Below are 21,350 nucleotides of genomic sequence, written 5' to 3' on the forward strand. Positions count from 1 at the left end.
ATGGCCAGCCTCGGTAACCACCAGCAGCTGACCTAGCGATGTTGATGGTCAAATGAATTCATTGCCAGAAAGAAAGCTCCGAGCCATGGCTTGCCGACTTTCTACCAGGCAAAAAGACCGGACGAAGATCCGCCGACGATGAAGCGAGGCTACTGTCAAACTAATCGTGAATGTGGACGGTCTTTTGTTTATTTTTAATCTGAATCCTTCACGTTCGTACAATACCCGAGCGTTGAACTCGATACCAGCAGTAGAATGCGGCCACATTCTCTGTGATCAACCGAAGCTCACCTCGCACCAAAGCAACCACAAAATCACACAAGCTAGCTTCAGCTTATGACCGATTCTCCCCGCAAATCGGCCTTGGATATACACAACAACAACAACAACGACCGCGCGGCCTGCGCCTGGATTGCGACAACACACAATTCACGACCAATTGAAGCAACCTCACCTGGTCTTGTCAACTCAACATGGTCAACGGAAACGACGAGGGTCGGGACTCCGCTCCCGACCTCAGGATTCTCGGCGACTCGATAACGCTCCAGCCCAGCGGATATGTCGAGCCGCCAGCGGGAGCGCGCGATGCGGAGAAGGAGGAGGCCCTTATGAAGCACATGGCACGCTTCCGATCTGAACCGCTCCAGTGAGTGTCTCGTCAATTGGCGCCGTTACCCTACCGCGCATCGCAATCCAGATTCCCCTGGTGGTCCGGCGCATAGTCCCATCGCTCGTTCGTCCACAGCTAACCCGGGCTGTGCCGCAACTCCCCGACAGGTTCCTCCGCGAAGTATCCCTCTACGTGTCCGGCACCGGCTGGCGCGCCTACGATGACTTTATCGGCCAACCAATTTTCTACCCGGGATTCTCGGAACAGATGGCCGCGCAGGTCCTCTCGGCCCCGCTGCTCCGCTCGCGCATCGCCGAGCTCGCCGAGAAGCGGCTCGCCAACGAGGAAAAGGAGGGATGGTTCCGCAAGGGCGATTCGGACTACGAGGTCCGCCGAGCGCACAGGCGGGCCGAGCTCGAGACGTGGCTGCAGGAGGTTGCTGAGAAGTGGACCGACAACATGATCTGCAAGTTTGAGAGCAAGATGTTCATCCGAAGCGCCTACTACATGGTCACCCAGCTGCTCACGCGCGCCTACCACCAGGGTATTCACGTCTCCAGCGAGGAGGTTTTGAGGCTGAGGAGGGTGGCGCAGGAGGCAGAAAAGAAGAAGCGGAGCATAATCTTCCTACCCTGTCACCGCTCCCACGTCGACTATGTCTCCTTGCAGCTCATCTGCTACAGGCTCGGCCTTGCTCTTCCGGTCGTGGTTGCCGGCGACAACCTCAACTTTCCTTTGGTGGGGAACTTTCTACAGCACGCGGGCGCCATGTGGATCCGTCGGTCTTTTGGCGACGACCGACTGTATACCACGTTGGTGCAGACATATATCGACACGCTGCTGCAGAATGGCCACAACTTTGAGTGCTTCATCGAGGGTGGCCGGTCCCGTACTGGAAAACTGCTGTCGCCAAAGTTTGGCATTCTCAACTTTATTGTCGACAGTGTGCTCTCGGGGAGGACGGAGGACGCAATCATCTGCCCTGTCAGCACACAATATGACAAGGTCATCGAGACGGAAGGTTATGTCACAGAGCTTCTTGGCCAGCCCAAGCAAAAAGAGAACCTGGCAGATTTCTTGACTGGAGGCTCGTCGGTGTTGTCGCTCCGACTCGGCAGAGTAGACGTGCGATTCCACGAGCCTTGGAGTCTGCGTGGTTTCATCGACGAGCAGCTGTCGAGGCAAATTGGCATCCCTAAAACTATTGGCACAGACATGACCAAAGAAATCACCCCTGCGGTCAGGCAAAAACTACTCCGCACGCTCGGCTACAAGGTTCTGTCAGACATCAACGACGTCTCCGTTGTCATGCCCACTGCTCTTATTGGCACGGTGCTCTTGACTCTTCGAGGCCGTGGTTGCAGCAAAGGAGAGCTCATAAGGCGTGTTCAGTGGTTGACGGCACGTGTCAGGTCCAAGGGTGGTCGGGTGGCTCACTTTGGTAATGTCTCGCTGGATGAAGTCATCGAGCGTGGACTTGACGTGCTGGGCAAAGACCTTGTCGGAACGATCGACGGCCTTACGGAGCCCGTCTACTACGCCGTCGACCGCTTCCAGCTGTCTTTCTACCGCAACATGACCATCCATCTGTTCATATCCGAGGCCCTGATCAGTGCGGCCATGTACGTCCGCGTCAAGCGAGGCGGCGGCCCCGAGATCCAAGACATCTCGTATACAGAACTGCATGACCATGTGCTGTTCTTGTCATCGTTGTTCCGTGGCGAGTTCATCTTCTCGGGTGAGGGTTTGACGGTGAGCCTGGAAAAGACATTGAAGAGCCTGGAAGCTGAAGGCGTCATCGTGTTGCGACGGACGGCGGACGGTGTGGTGGACAAGGTTGGTCTCTCTGACCAGGAGAGGCAAGCTGGTCGTGAGAATTACGACTTTTATTGCTTTTTGATATGGCCATTTATCGAGTCAAGCTGGCTCGCGGCCGTTTCGCTGATGGGATTGGCGCCCCCACCTGGAACAAACTCGGACATCTGGATTGAGTTTGCCAAGGCGCTAAACAGCGCGCAGCTGGTGAGTAACTGTTTTCTCACACATACTTCTCGCCCAGCGCAACAGTAACTAACAAAAGTTTGACCAACAGCTTGGAAAGGACCTCTACCACCAAGGTGACCTGAGCTACTTTGAGGCGGTCAACAAGGAGACGCTCAAAAACTCGTACCAGCGTTTCGAGGAAGAAGGCATAATCCAGATCGTCAAGTCCAAAGACCCCAAGATTCCGCCGCGGCTCCGGCTCAGTCCGGACTGGACGCCGCAGCGCGACCCCGCGACGGGGGCCCTCACGCCTTCGGGTCGCCTCTGGGACTTTACAGAAAAGATCGCGTCTAGCAGGCGCGAGGGCAAGAACCGCCGCGACGGCGCCACGGTCAGCACCAGGGTCCTCAGGCTGACCGACCTCCTGGGCCAGAGGCTCTACAACGACACCATCAGCAGCGAGGGCAAGAAGGGATCCGCGCCGGCTCGGCTGACCAGCGAGGAGAAGGCGGCGCTCAAAAAGACTGTCAAGATGGAGAGGAAGCGTAGGACGCTGGAGAACAGGGCGCGGCTGTAGGGGGATTTCCGAGAGGCGTTGCTTTGGATTTTGTTAGCGTGGTGGGTGGTGCATTTGCCGGTTTTGTCTTGATTGTAGAAATTATGGTTATGAACTGAGAACGGCAGCTGTGTATCGGCTGTTTGGAAGCGCGTCTGCTGCTGATGCATGTACATGTATTAAAAAAATCGTTCCGTAATACCTCTTTCTATTTTTTTTTCTTTTCCGCTGATGCCCTGAACGCCCAGAAACAATTCCATCTCTATGCAAACAATTCTTATTTTTGTACAGGATTCAGAATTATATTGTCAATCAGCCGCACGGCCGGCCCGCCGCTGTGACCAAGGTCCTCGCCCGGCTGCGGCGCCTCGACGGGCAGCATCTTGACGGCACCGCTCAGCACTGCTCCCCTGGCCGGGTCGACGGCGTCAATCTCGACCATGGTGTCCGGGTCGGCCAGGGAGATGTAGTCGACCTCGAAAACCACCCTCTCCTCGGGCGACAGCGCCATCTGCGCCGCGAGCGTATCCCGCGCCACCGCCTCCGCCGGGCCCAGTATCTCGGCCCTGGCCAGGCCGCCGGCCTGGTACGCGGCCTCTGCAGCACAGAGCGCACGGTTCAGCACCGTGGCGGCGCGCCTCCGCCTCTCGCCGAGGTAGACGTTCCTGGAGCTGAGGGCCAGGCCGTCGGGCTCCCTGACGGTGGGGCCGATGACGACGTCGGTGTCGAGGCAAAAGTCGCGGACCATGGCGCGGATGACGACGGTCTGCTGGACGTCCTTTTGGCCAAAGTAGACGCGGGTGGGCTGGACGATGTTGAAGAGCTTCATGCAGACGGTGGCGACGCCGCGGAAAAAGGTCGGGCGCGTGCGGCCCTCGAGCAGCTCGCCGACGGGCGTCAGCGTGACGAAGCTGCCCTTTGAGTCGGGGGCCTGGCCGGGGAAGCCCGAGGGGTACATGGTCTGGGTGGTCGGGGCGAAGACGGCGGTGACGCGGCCCAGGTTGCCGCCGTCGTCGGCCAGGTCGCGGTCCAGGCGGCGCAGCAGGGCGCAGTCGGCGTCCCAGGTCGCAGGGTAGCTGTCGAGGTCCTCGGCCAGGCCGAACTGCGCCGGGTTGACGTAGATGGACACGACGACGTGGTGGTTCTCGCGCGCCGCCTGCCGGATCAGCGACTCGTGGCCCGAGTGCAGCGCGCCCATGGTCGGGACCAGGCCGACGGACTGCTGGTCCAGCATGTGGGGCTTTCGCCAGCGGCGCACCGAGGGGACGGTGCGGAGGACGCGGATCGGCGTGGACGGGATCTTTTCGAACGCCGGCTGGTCGGGGGAGGAGCTCTTGCAGGCCATGGTGCGGGTTTGGGCCCGGCTGGGCTGTGTTGTGCGGTGGGTTGTTGTGGTCGCGGGGGCAGTGGGGATGGAGGTGCGCCGTGATGCGAGGCGTAGGGTCTGGCGGCTGAGGAGCGGTGCGATGATGATGCGGCCGGACATTGCGGCGGCGTTTTTTTTGAGATGGCCGAGTTTGTGATTTTGTCTAGTATACTTGTTGGAGTGGAGAAACCAAAACAGGGTTATTCTGGCCTTTTGGGCCCATGTCGTGGGCGCAATGGTGTTTTTAAAACAGGCCGTGATGGTTTCTCACTGCGTAGTTTTGGGGGGAATGGCGCAGTGGTTAAGCGCCATGGCTGTTACTTGAGTAACGTAGGTTCGAATCCTGCTCCCTCCACCTCCTCCCCGCTTACCCGTGGCAAGGATAACCCGGCTGGCTATCGACAACAACCACCCGCCTGTGCCGTCGAGCCCACACTTGTTGGGAACTTCGTCTCCATGGCTACAAACGACCGACAGCTCCGCTGTTTGGACACAGGCCCCTCTCGATGAAGAGCCGTCAACTGCCGTCAGACGAATCCTCCGTGCGCCTGAAGGCACGGGGTCGCGTCAGTGAACAAACCTGTAAGCAGGACCGGGCACGAACCCGGTCAGGCTCGATTCGCTTCTATGCCCTTGTTTTCCGCTGTGTAAATAGAGAAAATAGAAAGCGCGCCGAGATACCCCTCGGGAGGTTGCTAACGGCCGGCTAATGAGCCGGGCCGAGCCCGGCGTTAAATAATACTACTACTACTACTACTACTACAACACTGCGTAGTTTTCAAGACGAGGGCGGGACTTGAGGTTTACGTCAAGCCGACCGAGGTCGGGTTGGAATTACCTCAGCAGCAAGCTTTTCGTTGGTAGACCCTAACCCTGACACTTGTACATTTGTACCTATACTCCGTACAGCAAACCCCACAATCCATCTAGCTCAATTGCCTAAAATGGACATTCTGGACGGCGTGGGAGCCAACATCGCTAAGCTATTGTACTCGGGAAATTTATTGACCTCGGGTCGTCGGCTCTGATGGAGGGACGGCTCGGACTATTGGGGCCAAAGGTGTTTTGGAGCTCTCCAAGTATTAAGCTCTGGATAGGATCCGAACCTTGGCTGAATACTAGGTAGCTACCCTTGCCCATTCGCATTTCTCGGCCATTGACTCTCTTTTCGAGAACACTTTCGGATTGGGTATTTACTGACTATAATGCAAACTAAGACTATACTCAATTTTTCTCCATCACCTCGATTAGGTCCAAGAATATCATTCAGATTCTGCACTTTCAGATTAGTCACATATATCCCCACCATGATGACTTGCAGTTTACTATGAGCAAGATTATCATCATCATAGCCCTCAAATGGTTACACTACTCTGAACGAATTACATATTCAAAAGCATCGTACACCAAGACTTGACCTTCACTACGGGATCAATGCTTAGTGAGGATGCCAAAGAACTTGGGCCGTTTGGTCAGCGTTAACAGCGCAAACCTGCTCAATGGATTTCAAACCCTCTCCGGGATATCGTCTAGGTCAGACTCCTCTTTACGGAAGAGGCAGGTACATGCGGGAGCGGTGGTGGCCCTCGCCTAGTTTTGGATCCCGGTCGACATGTCCAGGGCTGCATCCCGTCGTTCGGAGTGCACTAATGCAGATTAGGCACAGCGACGATCAGTTGATTGTTGATTAATACACCATCAACAGTGCAAAAGTCTTGGCCGACTATTTCCCCGCTCGGGATGGCGCGTTGTAACAATAGAATATGGGTATATATATATTCCAGCAGTATCTCATTCTCGGTTCTATCTTCAAGTTTGAGCCGATATATATCCTGTCACATAGAAACAAAACCTCAGACACATACGAAAGCCCATATCGCAATGGCCATGCGCTTGTTCTTGTTTGGCCTGTCGGCTGCAGCAGTCCTGGGCCAGTCACCGAGCTACGACTGGGGACCAAGTCTCGACATTGGCATTGTAAGTGTTGACTCTGAGAATAGTAGACATACCGACTAACTCTCATGCCTGCGCCTTAGATCCTGTTCCCTGGCTTCCAACCTCTGGATGTCATCGCCCCAGCCGACGTCATGATGGCCGTAAGCTCTCTCCGAGTCTCTCGTAACCTTGATCCAAGTCATGCACCACGACCTACAGCTCACATCCTTTCATCCCCCGCAGCTCTCCGGCAGCGTCAACATGACCATCTCCTTCATCTGGAAAGAAGCCGGCCCCGTCTGGGCCCGCTCGCCGCCGCGCCTCAACCCCGCGCCCCCGAACCCAAACATCCCCGCCGGCGTCTTCCCCATCCAGGCGCCGAGCTTCGTGGCGACGCACTCGTTCGCCGACGCGCCGCCGCTCGACGTGGTCCTCGTGCCCGGCGGGGCCGGATCCCGGGTGCTGCACGACCACAACGACACCTCGGTCGAGGACTTTGTAAAGGAGCGCTACCCCACGCTCAGGTACCTGCTCAGCGTCTGCACGGGGTCCGGGTTCCTGGCCAAGTCCGGGCTGCTGGACGGGCGCCGGGCCACCACCAACAAGGCGGCCTGGTCGTGGCCGACGCAGTTTGGCACCAACGTGACCTGGGTCCCTACTGCGAGGTGGGTCGAGGATGGGAATATCTGGTCTAGCTCTGGTGTTTCTGCAGGTTAGTCTGTCTGTATTTTTTCTGTTTAATTTTTAATTCCCCCAAGATATTTTCGAGCTGGTGTGTTTACCATGTTTGTCTTGTGTACGAACACGTGCTGACTCGGCCTTCAAAGGCATCGATATGACGTATGCCTTCTTCTCCAGAATTCTCGACCAGAAGCTGGTGGATAGGACCATGAACAATATCGAGTATGCGCCGCATCTGGACGAGCACTGGGACCCGTACTCTATTGTGCACAACGTAAGCCATATTTCTCTCGTTCTTTCTGTCGGAATGCTCACAGACCATGTTCTAACTCGAACCTTGTGGCATATTCAGGTTCCCGGTGCCGACCAGTCTCAATCCCTGGGGGAGTGTGTTGGCCCAGCTGGCTATGAATTCACCTGCAACAAGGAGTGAGCTTGAATCATTCAACATGCCAATACCTGATTCAGGACTACCGCCCTTTTGTAGCACCACAGCGGAGGTTGCTTTCTTTGCGCCACAAAGACTTTGCGGGCAGACCAACACAAGAGTTTTTCGACTTGATTACATCTCAGCCTGGCTAATGGTTTGAAAAGCCGATTGAATACATCCAACAATGCCTGTTGAATTACACAAAAATTGCCCTCTCTGGCCCCCAAGGGCCCACACTGCTATTGACCCACACATTCAGGCTGCGATCAGGTTGGGTTCAGTTGTGATCAGTCTCGTTCAGTTACAATCAGTCAATTGACCCAAAAGGGCCTGAAACTGTGGCGGTGCGATGAGGATTTCTTTAGTGATGCAACTTTTCGCGAAAGAACACTTTTGGTCCAACAGGGCCCGAAATGGGACTTTTAGGTCCACAAACTTACCCAACCAAGGCCCAAATCAATTCCCGCGCCATTTGAAATAAAACCCAGTTTCTGTCCTGAGCCCAGTTTTGTTCCTTCTCTTTTCCGAGTGTCTTCCCAGTTTTACATCTCTCACACAAAGAAACAACCAAATTTTTCGCCACTTGTATCTTACACCCGTCTCTTTTCTACATCCTGCCCAAGGCAGATGCCTCACTTTACGTGTATTTGAGATAACATCCATCAAAATGGGTAAAAAGAGGACGGCGGAGGACAGAAGAAAACAAGCTGAGGAAAGCGGCTTCAACTTCGACGACGAGGACGTTGACGATAAACCTGTCCCACGATTTGTTCTGGGATATACCGAAAGAGTGTGCAATGTACAGGTAGAGCTCTGGCAGGAGTAAGTCACATTTTCGTCGCCTATGAGCAGCAATCACTGACATCTTGAAGGTACCAACAAAAGTGCCCGGATGCCAATCATAGCGATTTGAGAACTCTGAAGAGATTCGCCGAATTTATAGCCAGCTGTACTTCGGGGATTCTTGACCCGGAAGGCAAAGCTACTGTTCAGACTGTGCGCAATCACTTCCGTCGCTTTGTGTCAGGCTGGAATCGCAACAACCCTAAATCATTGATCACGAGAGATCATACGGATTCCATCACCAATGTAAGTCTCCGAATCTTTTGTCACTGGGTAAAACACTTATACTTACTAAACACAGTATATTAAAGGGCCACTAAAGAAGAAGATCGGGTTGTCAGACCTTAAAAGACCGAAAACGTACATGACAATCGAAAATTTCATGTACATGGAAAGACAGCTTTGGCAGAGTGATGGGCATAAATACCTTCACGATGGATATCGTGTCTTGATTAGTGCCAAACTGAAATATCATGTGTTCACCTCAGCTAGAGTGGGTGAGATAAGTGAGAGCTCTAGTCGAGCGGGCACTGGGAATGGGCTGCTTTACAAGGTGCGTAAATGCCATGCCCACCCGCTCCAAATGCAAGCTAACATTTATGCGCCCAACAGCATACGGAGATGTTAGTCGCATGGAAGAATGGAGAGCCAGAGCTGCGCTACAGTCTTAAACGGGAGTTTGCGAAAGGGATGCACGACAAGGAAGATCAGCGGTAAGTGAACTATACTCCATGAGAACAGTACGGCGATTCGTTTCTCCTCAAAGTTACTGGGGTATACCACAGCTACTCTTCTAATCATGAAATTATTGAAAAACAGACCAACGCACATTTTATATGAGCACTTACCCGGCCAGCCTCTCATTCTGAGCCCGATCGTCTTTCTGCTGGCCATATTCCTCGCACGAGGAGCTTTCAAAAGCTACAGTGACATTCAGCAGATTTTGGACGTGAAACCACCATCTGATCAAGGATACTGGGTTTTGGACTGGGCAGATCATGTTAAGGATCTCCCAGTGTTTCCAACAATGACTGCAAAGGGTATGACCCAGAAGATTCAAACGGCTGGTGCGTTTGCCAATCAGATCAGGGGTCTATCAATACGTGCAGGAATGGAACGACCCGTGACACCACATGGAATCCGCCGAGAATGCCTGATCCAAGCTACAAGTAAGAATTTTGGCTTTTAGTTTCACAGTGCTTTGCTAACAAAACCCTAGGTAACGGTTACTCCAAGGATAAGTTGATGAAGTTTGCTGCTCATACAAACCAAATGACACTAACCAGGGACTATTTGAGCTCCATTACGCATGTGGATGGTCAAGGAAGTTTTCTCAAGATGCCCCTGCGGAGCGATCAAGCCGAGGACTTCCGTTCAATGACTGTCAAAAGAAATCCAGATCTTTTTCTCTCTTTGCCTGCAAAGGCACAGGATGAACTAAGACAGCAACCTGATTATGTTGTCATTTCCGAGCAGCTCAAGGATCTAGCTTCCAAGACGGATGCTCAAAGCAGAAAAGACAAAAGCCGACTTATCTCACGCAGACGCAAGCTTGAGAAAGCGGAGCTAGACAAAGCTCGCAGTTCCCAGTCCCGGGTGCACCCAAAAGATCGCGAAGAGCTAGAGAGGCATCATGTAGACCAGGACCGTTCCCGGTTTGGGCGCCTGAAACACATGATGCTGGAGCGCAGACGTCTCTCCAACGCACTATTTCAGGTGGCTGATCTAAGGAGCGAGATTGGAATTTCGGCCATAAAAGATCTTTATGGTCTTTTAAAGAACGATTGCCAAGTTGCGTATCAGCCATCTCTGCGGCCAATTGATGGCAGATGCCCCAGGAAGGAATGCAACGTCGAAATCGACTCGTAAGTAAAATTAAAATTCGATTCGATTGAAGTGCTACTTACGTATCTATTTATTAGGATTGATGCCGATGATAGATGGGATCATGTTTTCAAATGCGTCAAGGCACAGCAACAAGGAGAGCACAAGTTCGTTGAATTTTGCTTCATATGCAATCAAGCAGTCGGAGGATCCGAACGATGGGAAATTCATTGTTAGGAACACGTCAGGAAATGTGAAATCCGTACACGATGTGACTTCGTGAAGTTCCGCCGAGCCATCGCCTACGCTGGCAACTGCATAACATGCCTACATAACGAACAACTGCCTGCTGCAAGACGGCTTTACGGGTTCATGAAGCAGTCGAGCTGGAAGAAACACATTCACGAATGTTTCTTTTCTTACATAAACAAATCTGGTTCCCAAACGGAGCTCCATTGTCCAGATCCTCTTTGCTCAACAGAGTACGACTCAACAGAGGACTTATGGTACCACCTACAGGACGCCCACAGCTATCCCTCTCCAAAGGCTGGTTGCCGGTTGAAAACTGAAAAGGATCCATTCATGAGGGATTATGCGGCGCCAAATCCTCACCAGCCAAAGCGTCGTCGAATTCGTGAAATCAGCACCGATGTGATTAAGGAAGACCCTTTTGAAACTCAGTCTGAAACGATTTGCACCACGCCGTCTACTCTTAGCATTCTTTCAACAAGTTGCGATTCTTTTGATGCGAGCACCCCTGTGCCCCCAATTTCCGAAGATGGTTCACACTACGCGGTAAGTGTATCGAATTAAACCCCAATCACTCCCTCGATATAAACTAATTTGCATCCAACAAAAAGGCAAAACAAAAATTTCTGCAACTGGAAACAAGCGCCCTTACTGCTCTCGCAGAGTCTAACAGTATTTCTGGGAACTTCAAAGTTGTCAACACCGGATTGAACATTAACTCCATCACTTCTATGGAGGAAACAGGGTGCTCGTCAAGCAACAATAATACATCGCACCTCGATCCTTCTTCAAACTCTAAGATCTGCGAGCCTGTCAAGATTCTCGGATTCGCTGTAGAATTGGCGGATCCAGATCTTCTTGGGGTGACGACGAGCCATAACCTATTTCCAGATAAGGTACCTTTGCAAACAAAGAGCCAGCCAATGGCAATCGATGAAGAACAAGACATATGGGAGGCCGAGAAACTGCTTGCAAAACGTCGTCGTGGCCGGGAGATTCAATATCTTGTCAAGTGGAAAGGTTTCCCAGATGATGACAATACTTGGGAACCAACGAAGAACATTTTTGACAAGCATCTCATCAAGAGCTTCAATTCTAGCAGGAGATGACATTGGAGGCCGATAGCTTAAAATCAGACCACAGAAGTCGATCTTTGCATCAGATTGAGCAATAGCTTGATGCAAAAAAACGGCAATCCTTTAGAGGTACGGCATTTATGTAGCCGGCTAAACAGCACGGCTCTGCAGGATTAGGTCTTTTTCGATGGCTCTAGGACATGGGAAAACACCGTCTGCCTTGTTATATGCTCGGAGTGTATTAGGAATTTAAAGATCGTTTTACGTAGTATGACTGCTGTCGAATCTGCCATGGTGAATGTCGCTTTAATCGGTGCTAGGCTCTACGGACATTGCTAGTTGCTGCTGGTGACTTAGCGGTACACCGATTTTCTCTGTTAATGTCTCGACAGGCGCTGTTTGATATAAAAACACAAGTGTTACGGCCAGGGCAAGCACAAAACGCGAGCTAACTTTTAACATCCATCGACCTAGACGGCAGGCAGCTCGGGAGCTGCGTGACGCCTCATCTCAGCCACCAGCCAACACCTACATATACCTGGCTAATTCGGCCATGGTCTTGCCCGCTTACTGCAGCCCAGCTACGTTGCGATTTCAAGGTTGGCTTCGTCCGAGGCCAGGGGACTGTGCGGTGAATAATTCTACTTCTATTTGGAAATAAAAAAGTGTGAGAAGAGAAAAGTGGGAGAAGATAAAGTGGGGTATAGAGGGTCTCTTTTAAGACAGGGGGAATTTATCATGAGTCGGGGGCTAGTCCATGGGCTGGGCCAAGAGTGATCCTTCTAGGCCTGCGATTCTTATTTGCTCGCTTGAAGAACCCTTGTGTGCGTTATCAATAGCTCAAGCGGAGATTGGTCACTAATAATCCAGTTTTCGAACAAGTTATGCACGCAGCATACCATCTCATTCATGTTCAGCTCTCTTACTTGTTACGACAGGTTTGAGCGGTGGGTCCGGGGCTGAAGATGCACTTTTGTGGTGGATGACTTTGCTAAGTTTTCCTTCTACACTATTTTCCGTTCATACCTACTTGCTCAAAATCTCAGTTTCCACTGGCACTCAAACCTCGTTATGGTGATTAAACCCCTTTCATCCATTATTATGACTGACGCCGAATACACTGCCGCGACTATACTGTCGGTTGGATATCCATCATCGCGACGGAGGTCACCGCTTCGAAAGGCTTTTTTGACAAACAGCATCAGCAAATCACCACCGAGGAGAATGATAATAACGCATATGTGCTGGGCTCGATGGGCGCGCACGATGTGGTAATGGCGGCTCCGGGTGAAGGTCGCATGGGCATTGCAACTGCAGCGAGTGTTATCGGCGACATGGTGCGCAGCTTCTCAAATTTGCGCTTCATCTTGCTCGTTGGTATCGCGGGTGGAGTTCCGACTGTGAGAGACGTCCGGCTAGGTGATGTTGTGGTCGGCGTCCCCGCGTACTCGGAGGGCGGTGTCAGTCAATATGATTTTGACGTATCGGCGCAAGACGCCGAGTTCAAACAGAAAGGTCATCTGAATGCACCGCATGAAAAAATACTCGCAGCTGTGAGGCGCCTCAAAGCAACGCATATCACGACCGGGAACGGTCTCGAGGATCGCATTGCCACGGCCATTGCAGGATTTCGGCGAGGCAAGATCTTCTCTCGCCCGACTACTGACATGCTGTACAAGGCGAGCTACACGCATCCTCGAGGACATGGAGCAGTAGGACCGATTGTATCTCTTGTTCGGAGGATCAAATTGTGCCAAGAAAGCCTCGTGACGAAGACGAAGAGGATCTGGTCACTATACTCTTTTAGTCCCATATTATTTGATTAAAGCTGACTTTGAAATAGGATCTCGTCTTGTTAGTTGGCTGGAAAGACGGAGAGGCTGAGCTTAAGTTGAAGGTACGAAGGGCAATTTGTAAAGGAAAGAACGATAGGCAGTAAGTCGATCCGCCATCAAGTGCCCGTAGTGCAATTGCTCATTTTTGCTTAGACCAGAGCATATCATGCCCGAAAGGATATCCTCAAACTCCGGCCCGCCGCCTCTGTATTCACAACCAATGCTCTTTTGGCTGGCAAACATGATCTCTTCTAAAGTCATAAAAGGGAATCCTTCATTGCAAGAAATCTTGCAAATTGTGCCTCAAGAGGGCCGAAACCACCGAATCCTATCATTCGCGGATGATCTGAAAGACCATCCAGTCTTTCCCATGTGGACGAAGACTGGTTCTGAGCACAATGCGAGAAGCTCAAGTAGCGTATCACAGCATATTTCAGATTGGGCAAAGCGCGCAGGATTCGTAAATGGTATTGGCGGCCTTCATAGCGCACGAAGGGAAGCCCTTGTCAAAGCCAACGGTAAGAGAATAGCGCTTTACCATTTCCACAGTATGCTAATTTTACTACAGGGGATAATGGTCAATCGGTCGAGCAGCTCCAACTGTTTGCGGACCATAGAAACTCATCAGTTCTTCAAAGGCACTATTTGGGTGCAATGAACACAGTGGATGGCGTGGCAAGCTACTTGGGGATGGATATCAGGCGTGATCTTACTGAAGACTTCCGATCGGCAACGATGAAATGGGACAGCGACCTGGCTTTGCAACTTCCGGCACGGGAAGTCGACCAGCTGAAACAAGACGAGGAATATATTCGACTGAAAGAATATATCTCTACACTTAACACTCTCATCGACGGCGGCCTTTTCAAAAAAGAGGAACACGAGCAACATATAGCCGCTCGCAAAAAGGCGTACGAAGATTGTCGAAGGTTCGTGAAACAAAAGCTTCAAGAATACCGGCCATGTGCAACTGATCAGCAGAGCGATTGGCACCGGGACCACCTTTCTCGCATAATTCACATGATGCCTGAACGCCACCGGCTGCTCCGCACTTTGGCTCAGAGAGAACCGCTTCGAAGTCCAACAGGCATTTCAGCGCTGGAAGATCGTATTGCTCTTCGCACAGGGGACTGGCAGGTCGCATACCAATCTCAGCTAAGGCCTAAAAACGGCATATGCCCCGTGGAATTCTGCAATAAAATGATTGAAAGGTAATTGTAAAGCATAGTGTGCCAACAGCATACGCTAGCTACCCCAGAACACGTTGCTAATTGCTCATATTGGTCTTTAGCCTCCACGTCTCGCAAAGGTGGCTGCATATATATCGATGTTTTGAAAAGCGTTTCAAAGCCGACAACAAGTTCGCCAAATTTTGTTTCCTATGCAGCCACTGGGTCACAGATAAGCAGAAATGGGAACACCATTGCCAAAAGCACATTGACGACGGGGACACACCATTTCGATGTGATCCCGTTGTTTTCCGTCACGCCTATGCGTGTGCTGGATATTGTCCGGTTCATTTAGGCCGGACAGATCTCCTTGCGAGCGAGCGGATGAAAACATACATAGACTTAAAAGTCTGGCGACTGCATAACGTTGCGTACCCCCTGTTCGGCACCCCCCCTGTTCGGCACCCCCCCTGTTCGGCACCCTGAAAATCCAACAACGAAATGCCTACTTTTATAAAATGATTTAAATATAAAATTATCAACGAACAAAAATACAATCGTTTTCACGCTTTTCCGGTTCATTAACCTCTTCTTCATCGGTTGAAGGTTCCAAATTTTCTATATCATTTTCCTGCAATCCAATAATCAAGCATCCTCCACCATTCATGGGTCAGACCCACCTTTGTTAGCGATTCACACCCAAACACACCAATAAGCTTAACAGCTGAAGAATTTTCGCCCTCCGGGCGCCGGTCGACATGGCCTCACCAGAGGTCTCAAACCGCCGCGCGCGCCCGCAGAGCACGCCGCAGGCTTTGCCGCAGGGCCAGGCCGAGTCGGGACACGTATCTCTCGACACGCGCACCGCTAACGCGCCTGAGCCGGCTGGCCGCGGAAGGTACTCCAGCCTCCCGGCCCTGGCCATCAAAACACTGCAGCAGGAGTTGGAAAACGTGGAAACAGTCGGCAGCTGGCTCGAAGAGGTCTTTGCAGCCAAGCTCGAAAGTTTACAGGCCCCGGAGGACGCCGCGCTTAGGAGAATTGTTCTTGAACTTGACGACGTGATCAGCGGCTGGTTCCTCAGTCGCACCCTCCCTGAAAAAGAGCGTTCGCGCTCCCCGTCGCGTTCGCCGACCAGTTCCAGCGAAAGGCGCAGCATTTTAATTACGAGGACGGGCACGGCGTCGTCGGCCTCTAAAGGCAGAGGCACGCCCACTAACAAATCGGTCACATGGGCCGAGCGAGCCGCCACGCCACCAGCGGCGGCCCCAACGCAAATTTTAACCCCGGCCACGCGCTCGTACCCGATACGTACGACGCCCGGCAATGCACCTGACAGCTCCGCAACTCCCTCCCAATCGGGCCGGGACCGCTCCCAAGCCCCGAAACGTTTGACAGAACAGCCGTCCAACCGCATCCTGATCCGCGTAAATGACAAATTGCGGATGGTGACGAGGGAGCCATACGCGGTAACGACCAAACTGGCCGAATTGGTCTCGGTGCCACACAGTGAAATCCCAAACGCCAAGCGTACCCCCACGGGCTGGGGTGTTACGGTGGCCTCTGAGGAAACACGGCAAAAACTCCTCAACCCCAGCGCGGTCAAGGCCATTATGGACGCATTGGACGCGCGGGAAGTCACTGTCCCGACAACCTGGCACACATACGCCGTTTCTGGAGTGCCCCGAACGCTCAATTGCCTGGACGGAAGAAAGGACGTACATGAGGTAATCCAGGAGGAGATTACCGTGGCAGCAGGCCAGCAGCCAGTCAACTGGCATATTTCCAAACATGGTTACGACCCACATACGGCTGAGGGCACGTGGATAGTGTCCTTCCTTCAACCCGTAAAGCCCTTTCAGCTTTTTGGAGTGTCGAAACGTGCGCGGAAGGTTGAAAAATCACGCAAAATTACACACCACCACGACGGTTGCCAGGGATATTGCGAAATACGTCGCTGCGTACGGCAAGCGCGTTGCGGCATATGTGGTGAAGCAAAACATGCGACAGAGGAAGAGCCGTGCAAGGCAGCCCCCAAATGCGTTAATTGCCACGGCCATTTCCCATCCGGACATGAGAATTGCCCTGCCCGACCTTTGGTGGTAAATGGGAAGTTTGAACGACCTTCACAGCGTAAACTTAAGGGGATTCGCAGAATCGGACGTGCCAACCGTGCCGCGATTATCAACGACCGGGCCGAAACGGCCCGCCGAGAGCCAGCACCTGCAATCCCGGTCCTAAGCACCTCATCGCAGCATTCGCAAACCTCGAGCTCCCGATCGAGCATTTCAAACAAAAGAGCGCGGCCATGCGAGGCGGCAGGGGCGGACATCCGTAACTTCCTGCAGGTTGAACAGGAACGCGTGCACGACGAAATCGTTTGGGCAGCCGAAATGGAGGAGGACGCAGCGGCTGCCGAACCTTGCCCCGCTGATGGGATAGACTTGGAAGCAAGCCGTCGATTAATATGACGAAAAACTCGCTCGGCAACATGCAGCGGGAACGCCTCGACGTAGTTTGGGCCAACGTAGGCAAAAGGATAAGTGTGCATCTGAGCCTGTTGGAGTTATGCCACCAGAGAGAAGTGGACCTGGTTAACGTCCAAGAGCCATGGTGCGGGCTAAAGACGACTACACAAACGCACCCGGGCTATGATGTTTTTGCGCCAGTGGACGAATGGCACGCCAACACTTACGAAGCCATGACTGGGCTCCGGCCCCGGGTGCTCACCTACGTCAAGAAGGGGGCAGCCCTAGGGGCCGCACAACGACGGTTACCGCAGGGCCGTCGGCTTCACCATCGCATCCTCGCAGCGTTTTTGCGCTTGTGGAACGGATTTACCTGCTAATTGAGGCACAAGCAGGAGGCAGGCGGAAGACAGAGGCTGCTATCAATGAACCGGGCGCCCCCAGCGTTGAGAACAAACAATTGCCAGCAGCAGCGAGTGGTTGGGAAGCGATGATGCAAGGGGTGTGGGTGAGCCCCTGACAATTAGTCAGTGGGCGTCTTACAGAGCAGTGGTCCTAGCGCCCTGCCAGGCCAGTAGCCCAAGGAGGCGGATGAGGAGGCATTGGAAGGGCCCACATACTGATAAGACTATCAGCACGTGCATTTGGATGGCTGGCAGCAACCGTGATTTCGATTTTACCTCGGTTGCGTCCGACGGTCCTTCCATCTCAGCATCCAATCCGCCATGGCATATAGACCCAGGCGAGAGATTATTCAAGATAATCCTATTGGAAAGGTTCCGCGTCTCGTTCAATTCGATCCGCGAAGATAAAAAGGTCCACGGAATACGGACGCAGGACAATTTGACAAGGGATAGCAAATGCTCCGTTAAACGTGCTCCTCAATTGACACGCAAGAACTCCGGGAAGTCATTCGCGGCTTTCTGAGAACGGCGCAAAACCTTACCGCTGGCAATTTCACGCAACCGAAAACGGGTGGACAAATAACGAAACGGCTATCGAATGGTTAAAAAAAGTGTTTATTCCGTATACCCAACCTTTAACCCCTGAAAAGCGGTTATTAGTCTTGGATGGCCATGGATCACATATAACGGACGAATTTATGCTTTTTTGCTTGCAAAACAATATTCAACTCCTATATTTACCCCCTTATTCGTCACACGTTCTTCAACCATTGGATTTATCGGTTTTTGGGCCGTTAAAAGAAGCTTATCGACGTCAACTTGGATTTGTTAGCCAATTTTGCTGTTCAACGGTTATTGGAAAACGGAATTTCCTTTTTTGTTATAAAATAGCCAAATCAAAAGCATTTACAGTAAAAATTATCCAATCTGGGTGGCGTACAACGGGGTTATGGCCGGTGAATTTGGTTAAACCACTTTTAAGCCCTTTTTTATTGGAAAATAGCAACGCCAACGTTATAAAAAATAAAAACAACGGTTTGCAAAGGGATAAAACACCGGAAAGCCCAACCCAAAAAATTAACGACCCGTTTTTACTTATTTGGAAAACCCCTAAAACGACCCGAGATGTCCGATTTCAACTGCAAAAACTTTCCCAATCCAACAAAACCAACGCTACTTCACGTCTTTTATTTGCAAAAGTCCAAAAAAGCTTCGAAGCCAAAGATACCCTTTTGGCTAGCGCCCAGCAAAAAATCAGCTTAGTGGAAGCTCAATTGGAGGCAATACGGCCGGTTAAAAGGAGGAGGGTAATTCCGGATCCAAACGAGCTTTTGGTTAACAAACAGAACATTATTGGATTGCAGTAGTAGTAGTAGTAGTAGTAGTATTAGTTAACGCCGGGCTCGGCCCGGCTTGTTAGCCGGCCGTTAGCAACCTCCCGAGGGGTATCTCGGCGCGCGTTCTATCTTCTTTATTTACACAGGGGGAAAACAAGGAGGGCAGAGGCGGATCGTGCCTGACCGGGTTCGGGCCCGGTCCTGCTTAGGGGGTTAGTTCACTGACGCGACCCCGTGCCTAAGGTGCACGGAGGGTTCGTCTGACGGCTTGTGCCGTGAAGTGTGGGTGAAAAGGCAGTAAGTCTATTCCTCGTCAGAGTTCGAGTCGTTTACGATCGGTGTCCCTAGGCGTAAAGTGCGTTCGTGGCGCGCGGGGCGCTGGCGGGCCGCTCTGGGGCGGGCGCTGAAGTAGTTGGTGGCTATCGAAAACGCCTCAAAGCTTTTCGGTTGCCCGAAGCTTGTCTGGAAGAATTTCCAGCGTTGGGCGCGATTTGGCGGCCCGGCCGGCCGGTCGTTATTAGGCCACGGCCAGTTTCTCCACACCGCCCGCGAATAGCGGCAGTGCACCGGGTGCTCAGGGGAGGTCCGCTTCCAGCACCAGGCACACGAGGTGTTTGCATCCTGGTGGTTGAAACGGTCATGGTAGGCCTTGAAATCGCCGTGGCCGGTCCTCATGGCCAAATAATGGCCCAGTAGGGGTCTTGGCAAACGCAGTTCCTCGGGCTCCTTTCTCGGTGTGTATTGGAATTTCCATTCCCTATATGCGGGGGACCGTTCACAGAGTTCTTTACGCCACCAGTCCTTCTCTATATTGGAAAGAATGGCTCTGAGGACCGTGCCGGCACCGCTATACGTGGTTTGCTGAGCCCTCGGGTCTGGGTCCGGCGGTCCGGCGGAGCCGGCCTTGGCCAGCTCGTCAGCCCGGTCGTTTCCCGGGATTCCCTGGTGCCCAGGGCACCAACGGACCCGAACCTCGGTACCTTGTTTTCGGAGTAGATCGACAAGGTCATGGAACTCCAGAAAGGCCCATTGGGACGAACGCGGCGCGTCGCCTCTAAGACCCCAAATAACCGAGGTGCTGTCCACACAAATCCAGATCCGGGCGCCTGGCTGGGCCTTGGCTGCCGCCTGTAGCCCTTTTAGGGCGCCAATCGCCTCGGCGTCGAAAACGTGGTTTTCCGGCGTAATAGATGCGGAGCCTGCGGCAAATTCCAGGCCCGCCCTAAAAGCGGCCCATCCGTACCCTATTTGGACGCAGTTGTTTTCGTGTTTTTCCGAACCATCCGTATATACCACGATATCGTCAGGTGATACCATGTCCAGCCATTCGATAAAGCGGCGGGCCGCTTCCTCTTTCGGGACTCCTCCGGTGGGGTCAGTGCGAGAATCCGGGGCATTGCGAGGTGCGCGCAACTCTAGTCTCCGGATCCGCGGGAGAAGTTGTGCAGCCGTTTGCAGGGTCGTGGCCGAATGGCCCGAGTTGCGGGCACGAGGTGTTTCACGCAGGCGGCTGACAAGGGGGTGCCCCTTGTCCGCGAGCCTTAGTCGGGCGCCGTATTTCAGGCGGGTGTAGGCCAGCGCGACGCGGGCCGAGGGTAGTCCTGCGTCCCTGAGAATAGTGGACGAGGGGGTGGTTTTATACGCCGGGAGGATTGCCCGTGCCGCTAAAACCAGCGGTTTGTTCAATGCTTTGAGGAGTCCTCTTTGCTTGTGCGCTGGGTTGTACCATGCCTCGGCTGCGTAGGTGGCCGAGGAACCCACGCATGCCACCGCTGCCTTGCGAAGTGCAGCCGCAGGCGGTCCGTATCTTACTGCCCCAAAGCTCTTGAGGTGGGCAGCGACCGCCATTGCTTTGGCAGCCCTTTCGGCCACGTGGCGGCGCCCGTCTAGCCGTCGGCTAAACCAAAAACCAAGCCAACGCATGCCCGGGTAGCGCTCGGCCCCGGAGGCGCTTTGTCCGCGTCGACCGCCCGGTAGTTGGACCGGGGTAACCGTTCTACCATTAATCCGGATTTCCGGGTTGCGACCGTGCCTTTTCTTAGTGATATGGATCACCTCTGTCTTTTCCGCTGCAAAATGGATCTTCTCTTCCGCCGCAATTTCGTGCATATCCCGGAGTTTATTTTCCAGCCAACGTACGTTTTCCTCCAACGAGGGTGACGATTTCCATGTAAGCACGTCGTCTGCGTATGCCAACCGCCACTTCGTACCGTTTTTGACGAGATACGCCAAATATAACATATATAGGATCGGGGAAAGGGGAGACCCTTGCGGGGTGCCGCACCCAAGCCGCCTAAAGCCCGTGGTCGTACCCTCCAGCCGGACTCGGGCCTGGCGGCCGCTTAAAAAGTTAATCACGAACCTGAGGAGCATTTTACTAAACCCGAGGCTCCGCATTTTCCGTATTAATCGCCTATGGAGGAGGGCGTCGAAGGCGCCTTGGACGTCGCATGCGACAAGGGTGACTTCCTCCCCGCGAGCTAGAGCCTGCTCGATATCGTGGGCGAGGGCACAAACCAGATCCGTCGCCGATCGTTTGGGTAGGGCACCGCCGTGGGTGCAGCTAAGGAGCCCGTTGTCGTGT

The 21,350-nt window shown here is 53.0% G+C and overlaps 8 protein-coding genes and 1 pseudogene across 9 annotated transcripts; 8 read left to right on the top strand and 1 right to left on the bottom strand.

Moving 5' to 3' along the window:
* The first annotated feature begins 41 nt into the window (after window positions 1-41).
* MGG_01894 (glycerol-3-phosphate acyltransferase) lies at window positions 42-3,386 on the top strand. Its single transcript, XM_003714867.1, has 3 exons — window positions 42-646; window positions 778-2,632; window positions 2,703-3,386. Exons 1-3 carry the CDS (start codon window positions 474-476, stop codon window positions 3,168-3,170), a joined length of 2,496 nt encoding a protein of 831 aa, XP_003714915.1. The 5' UTR covers window positions 42-473; the 3' UTR covers window positions 3,171-3,386.
* A 40-nt stretch (window positions 3,387-3,426) lies between these two features.
* MGG_01895 (pantoate-beta-alanine ligase) lies at window positions 3,427-4,635 on the bottom strand (the record flags this gene model as incomplete). Its single annotated transcript, XM_003714868.1, has 1 exon — window positions 3,427-4,635. The coding sequence occupies one exon, from the start codon at window positions 4,633-4,635 to the stop codon at window positions 3,427-3,429; it is 1,209 nt and encodes a 402-aa protein (XP_003714916.1).
* Window positions 4,636-4,798: 163 nt separating this feature from the next.
* MGG_20026 lies at window positions 4,799-4,870 on the top strand (annotated as a pseudogene). The gene has a single exon. The product of its transcript is annotated as a tRNA-OTHER (tRNA).
* A 151-nt stretch (window positions 4,871-5,021) lies between these two features.
* MGG_15332 (uncharacterized protein) lies at window positions 5,022-5,543 on the top strand (the record flags this gene model as incomplete). Its single annotated transcript, XM_003714869.1, has 3 exons — window positions 5,022-5,097; window positions 5,291-5,371; window positions 5,425-5,543. 3 exons carry the CDS (start codon window positions 5,022-5,024, stop codon window positions 5,541-5,543), a joined length of 276 nt encoding a protein of 91 aa, XP_003714917.1.
* Window positions 5,544-6,188: 645 nt separating this feature from the next.
* On the top strand, window positions 6,189-8,180 carry MGG_01896 (DJ-1/PfpI family protein). The gene is made up of 5 exons (XM_003714870.1): window positions 6,189-6,492; window positions 6,552-6,611; window positions 6,694-7,162; window positions 7,278-7,405; window positions 7,484-8,180. The coding sequence occupies exons 1-5, from the start codon at window positions 6,256-6,258 to the stop codon at window positions 7,562-7,564; spliced, it is 975 nt and encodes a 324-aa protein (XP_003714918.1). The 5' UTR covers window positions 6,189-6,255; the 3' UTR covers window positions 7,565-8,180.
* Window positions 8,181-8,228: 48 nt separating this feature from the next.
* MGG_15786 (uncharacterized protein) lies at window positions 8,229-8,724 on the top strand (the record flags this gene model as incomplete). The annotated part of the gene is made up of 2 exons (XM_003714871.1): window positions 8,229-8,383; window positions 8,706-8,724. The coding sequence occupies 2 exons, from the start codon at window positions 8,229-8,231 to the stop codon at window positions 8,722-8,724; spliced, it is 174 nt and encodes a 57-aa protein (XP_003714919.1).
* A 1,357-nt stretch (window positions 8,725-10,081) lies between these two features.
* MGG_15787 (uncharacterized protein) lies at window positions 10,082-11,620 on the top strand (the record flags this gene model as incomplete). Its single annotated transcript, XM_003714872.1, has 3 exons — window positions 10,082-10,269; window positions 10,615-11,023; window positions 11,089-11,620. The coding sequence occupies 3 exons, from the start codon at window positions 10,082-10,084 to the stop codon at window positions 11,584-11,586; spliced, it is 1,095 nt and encodes a 364-aa protein (XP_003714920.1). The 3' UTR covers window positions 11,587-11,620.
* Window positions 11,621-12,827: 1,207 nt separating this feature from the next.
* Window positions 12,828-14,554, top strand: MGG_15788 (uncharacterized protein; the record flags this gene model as incomplete). Its single annotated transcript, XM_003714873.1, has 5 exons — window positions 12,828-13,265; window positions 13,397-13,488; window positions 13,542-13,906; window positions 13,957-14,317; window positions 14,476-14,554. 5 exons carry the CDS (start codon window positions 12,828-12,830, stop codon window positions 14,552-14,554), a joined length of 1,335 nt encoding a protein of 444 aa, XP_003714921.1.
* Window positions 14,555-15,315: 761 nt separating this feature from the next.
* MGG_15789 (uncharacterized protein) lies at window positions 15,316-18,245 on the top strand (the record flags this gene model as incomplete). The annotated part of the gene is made up of 1 exon (XM_003714874.1): window positions 15,316-18,245. One exon carries the CDS (start codon window positions 15,316-15,318, stop codon window positions 17,026-17,028), a length of 1,713 nt encoding a protein of 570 aa, XP_003714922.1. The 3' UTR covers window positions 17,029-18,245.
* Between the last annotated feature and the right edge of the window lie 3,105 nt (window positions 18,246-21,350).

This window comes from Pyricularia oryzae, chromosome 2 (assembly GCF_000002495.2).
Source record: "Pyricularia oryzae 70-15 chromosome 2, whole genome shotgun sequence".
In the NCBI taxonomy this organism is placed as follows: domain Eukaryota; kingdom Fungi; phylum Ascomycota; class Sordariomycetes; order Magnaporthales; family Pyriculariaceae; genus Pyricularia; species Pyricularia oryzae.

Excerpts from the sequence above, each read along its gene's own strand:
- MGG_01894 (XM_003714867.1), top strand. The coding sequence starts at position 474 with ATGGTCAACGGAAACGACGAGGGTCGGGACTCCGCTCCCGACCTCAGG. Across the intron at positions 647-777 it reads TTCCGATCTGAACCGCTCCA|GTTCCTCCGCGAAGTATCCC; the intron begins GTGAGTGTCTCG and ends ACTCCCCGACAG. Across the intron at positions 2,633-2,702 it reads CGCTAAACAGCGCGCAGCTG|CTTGGAAAGGACCTCTACCA; the intron begins GTGAGTAACTGT and ends TTTGACCAACAG.
- MGG_01896 (XM_003714870.1), top strand. The coding sequence starts at position 6,256 with ATGGCGCGTTGTAACAATAGAATATGGGTATATATATATTCCAGCAGT. Across the intron at positions 6,612-6,693 it reads CAGCCGACGTCATGATGGCC|CTCTCCGGCAGCGTCAACAT; the intron begins GTAAGCTCTCTC and ends CATCCCCCGCAG. Across the intron at positions 7,163-7,277 it reads TAGCTCTGGTGTTTCTGCAG|GCATCGATATGACGTATGCC; the intron begins GTTAGTCTGTCT and ends CGGCCTTCAAAG.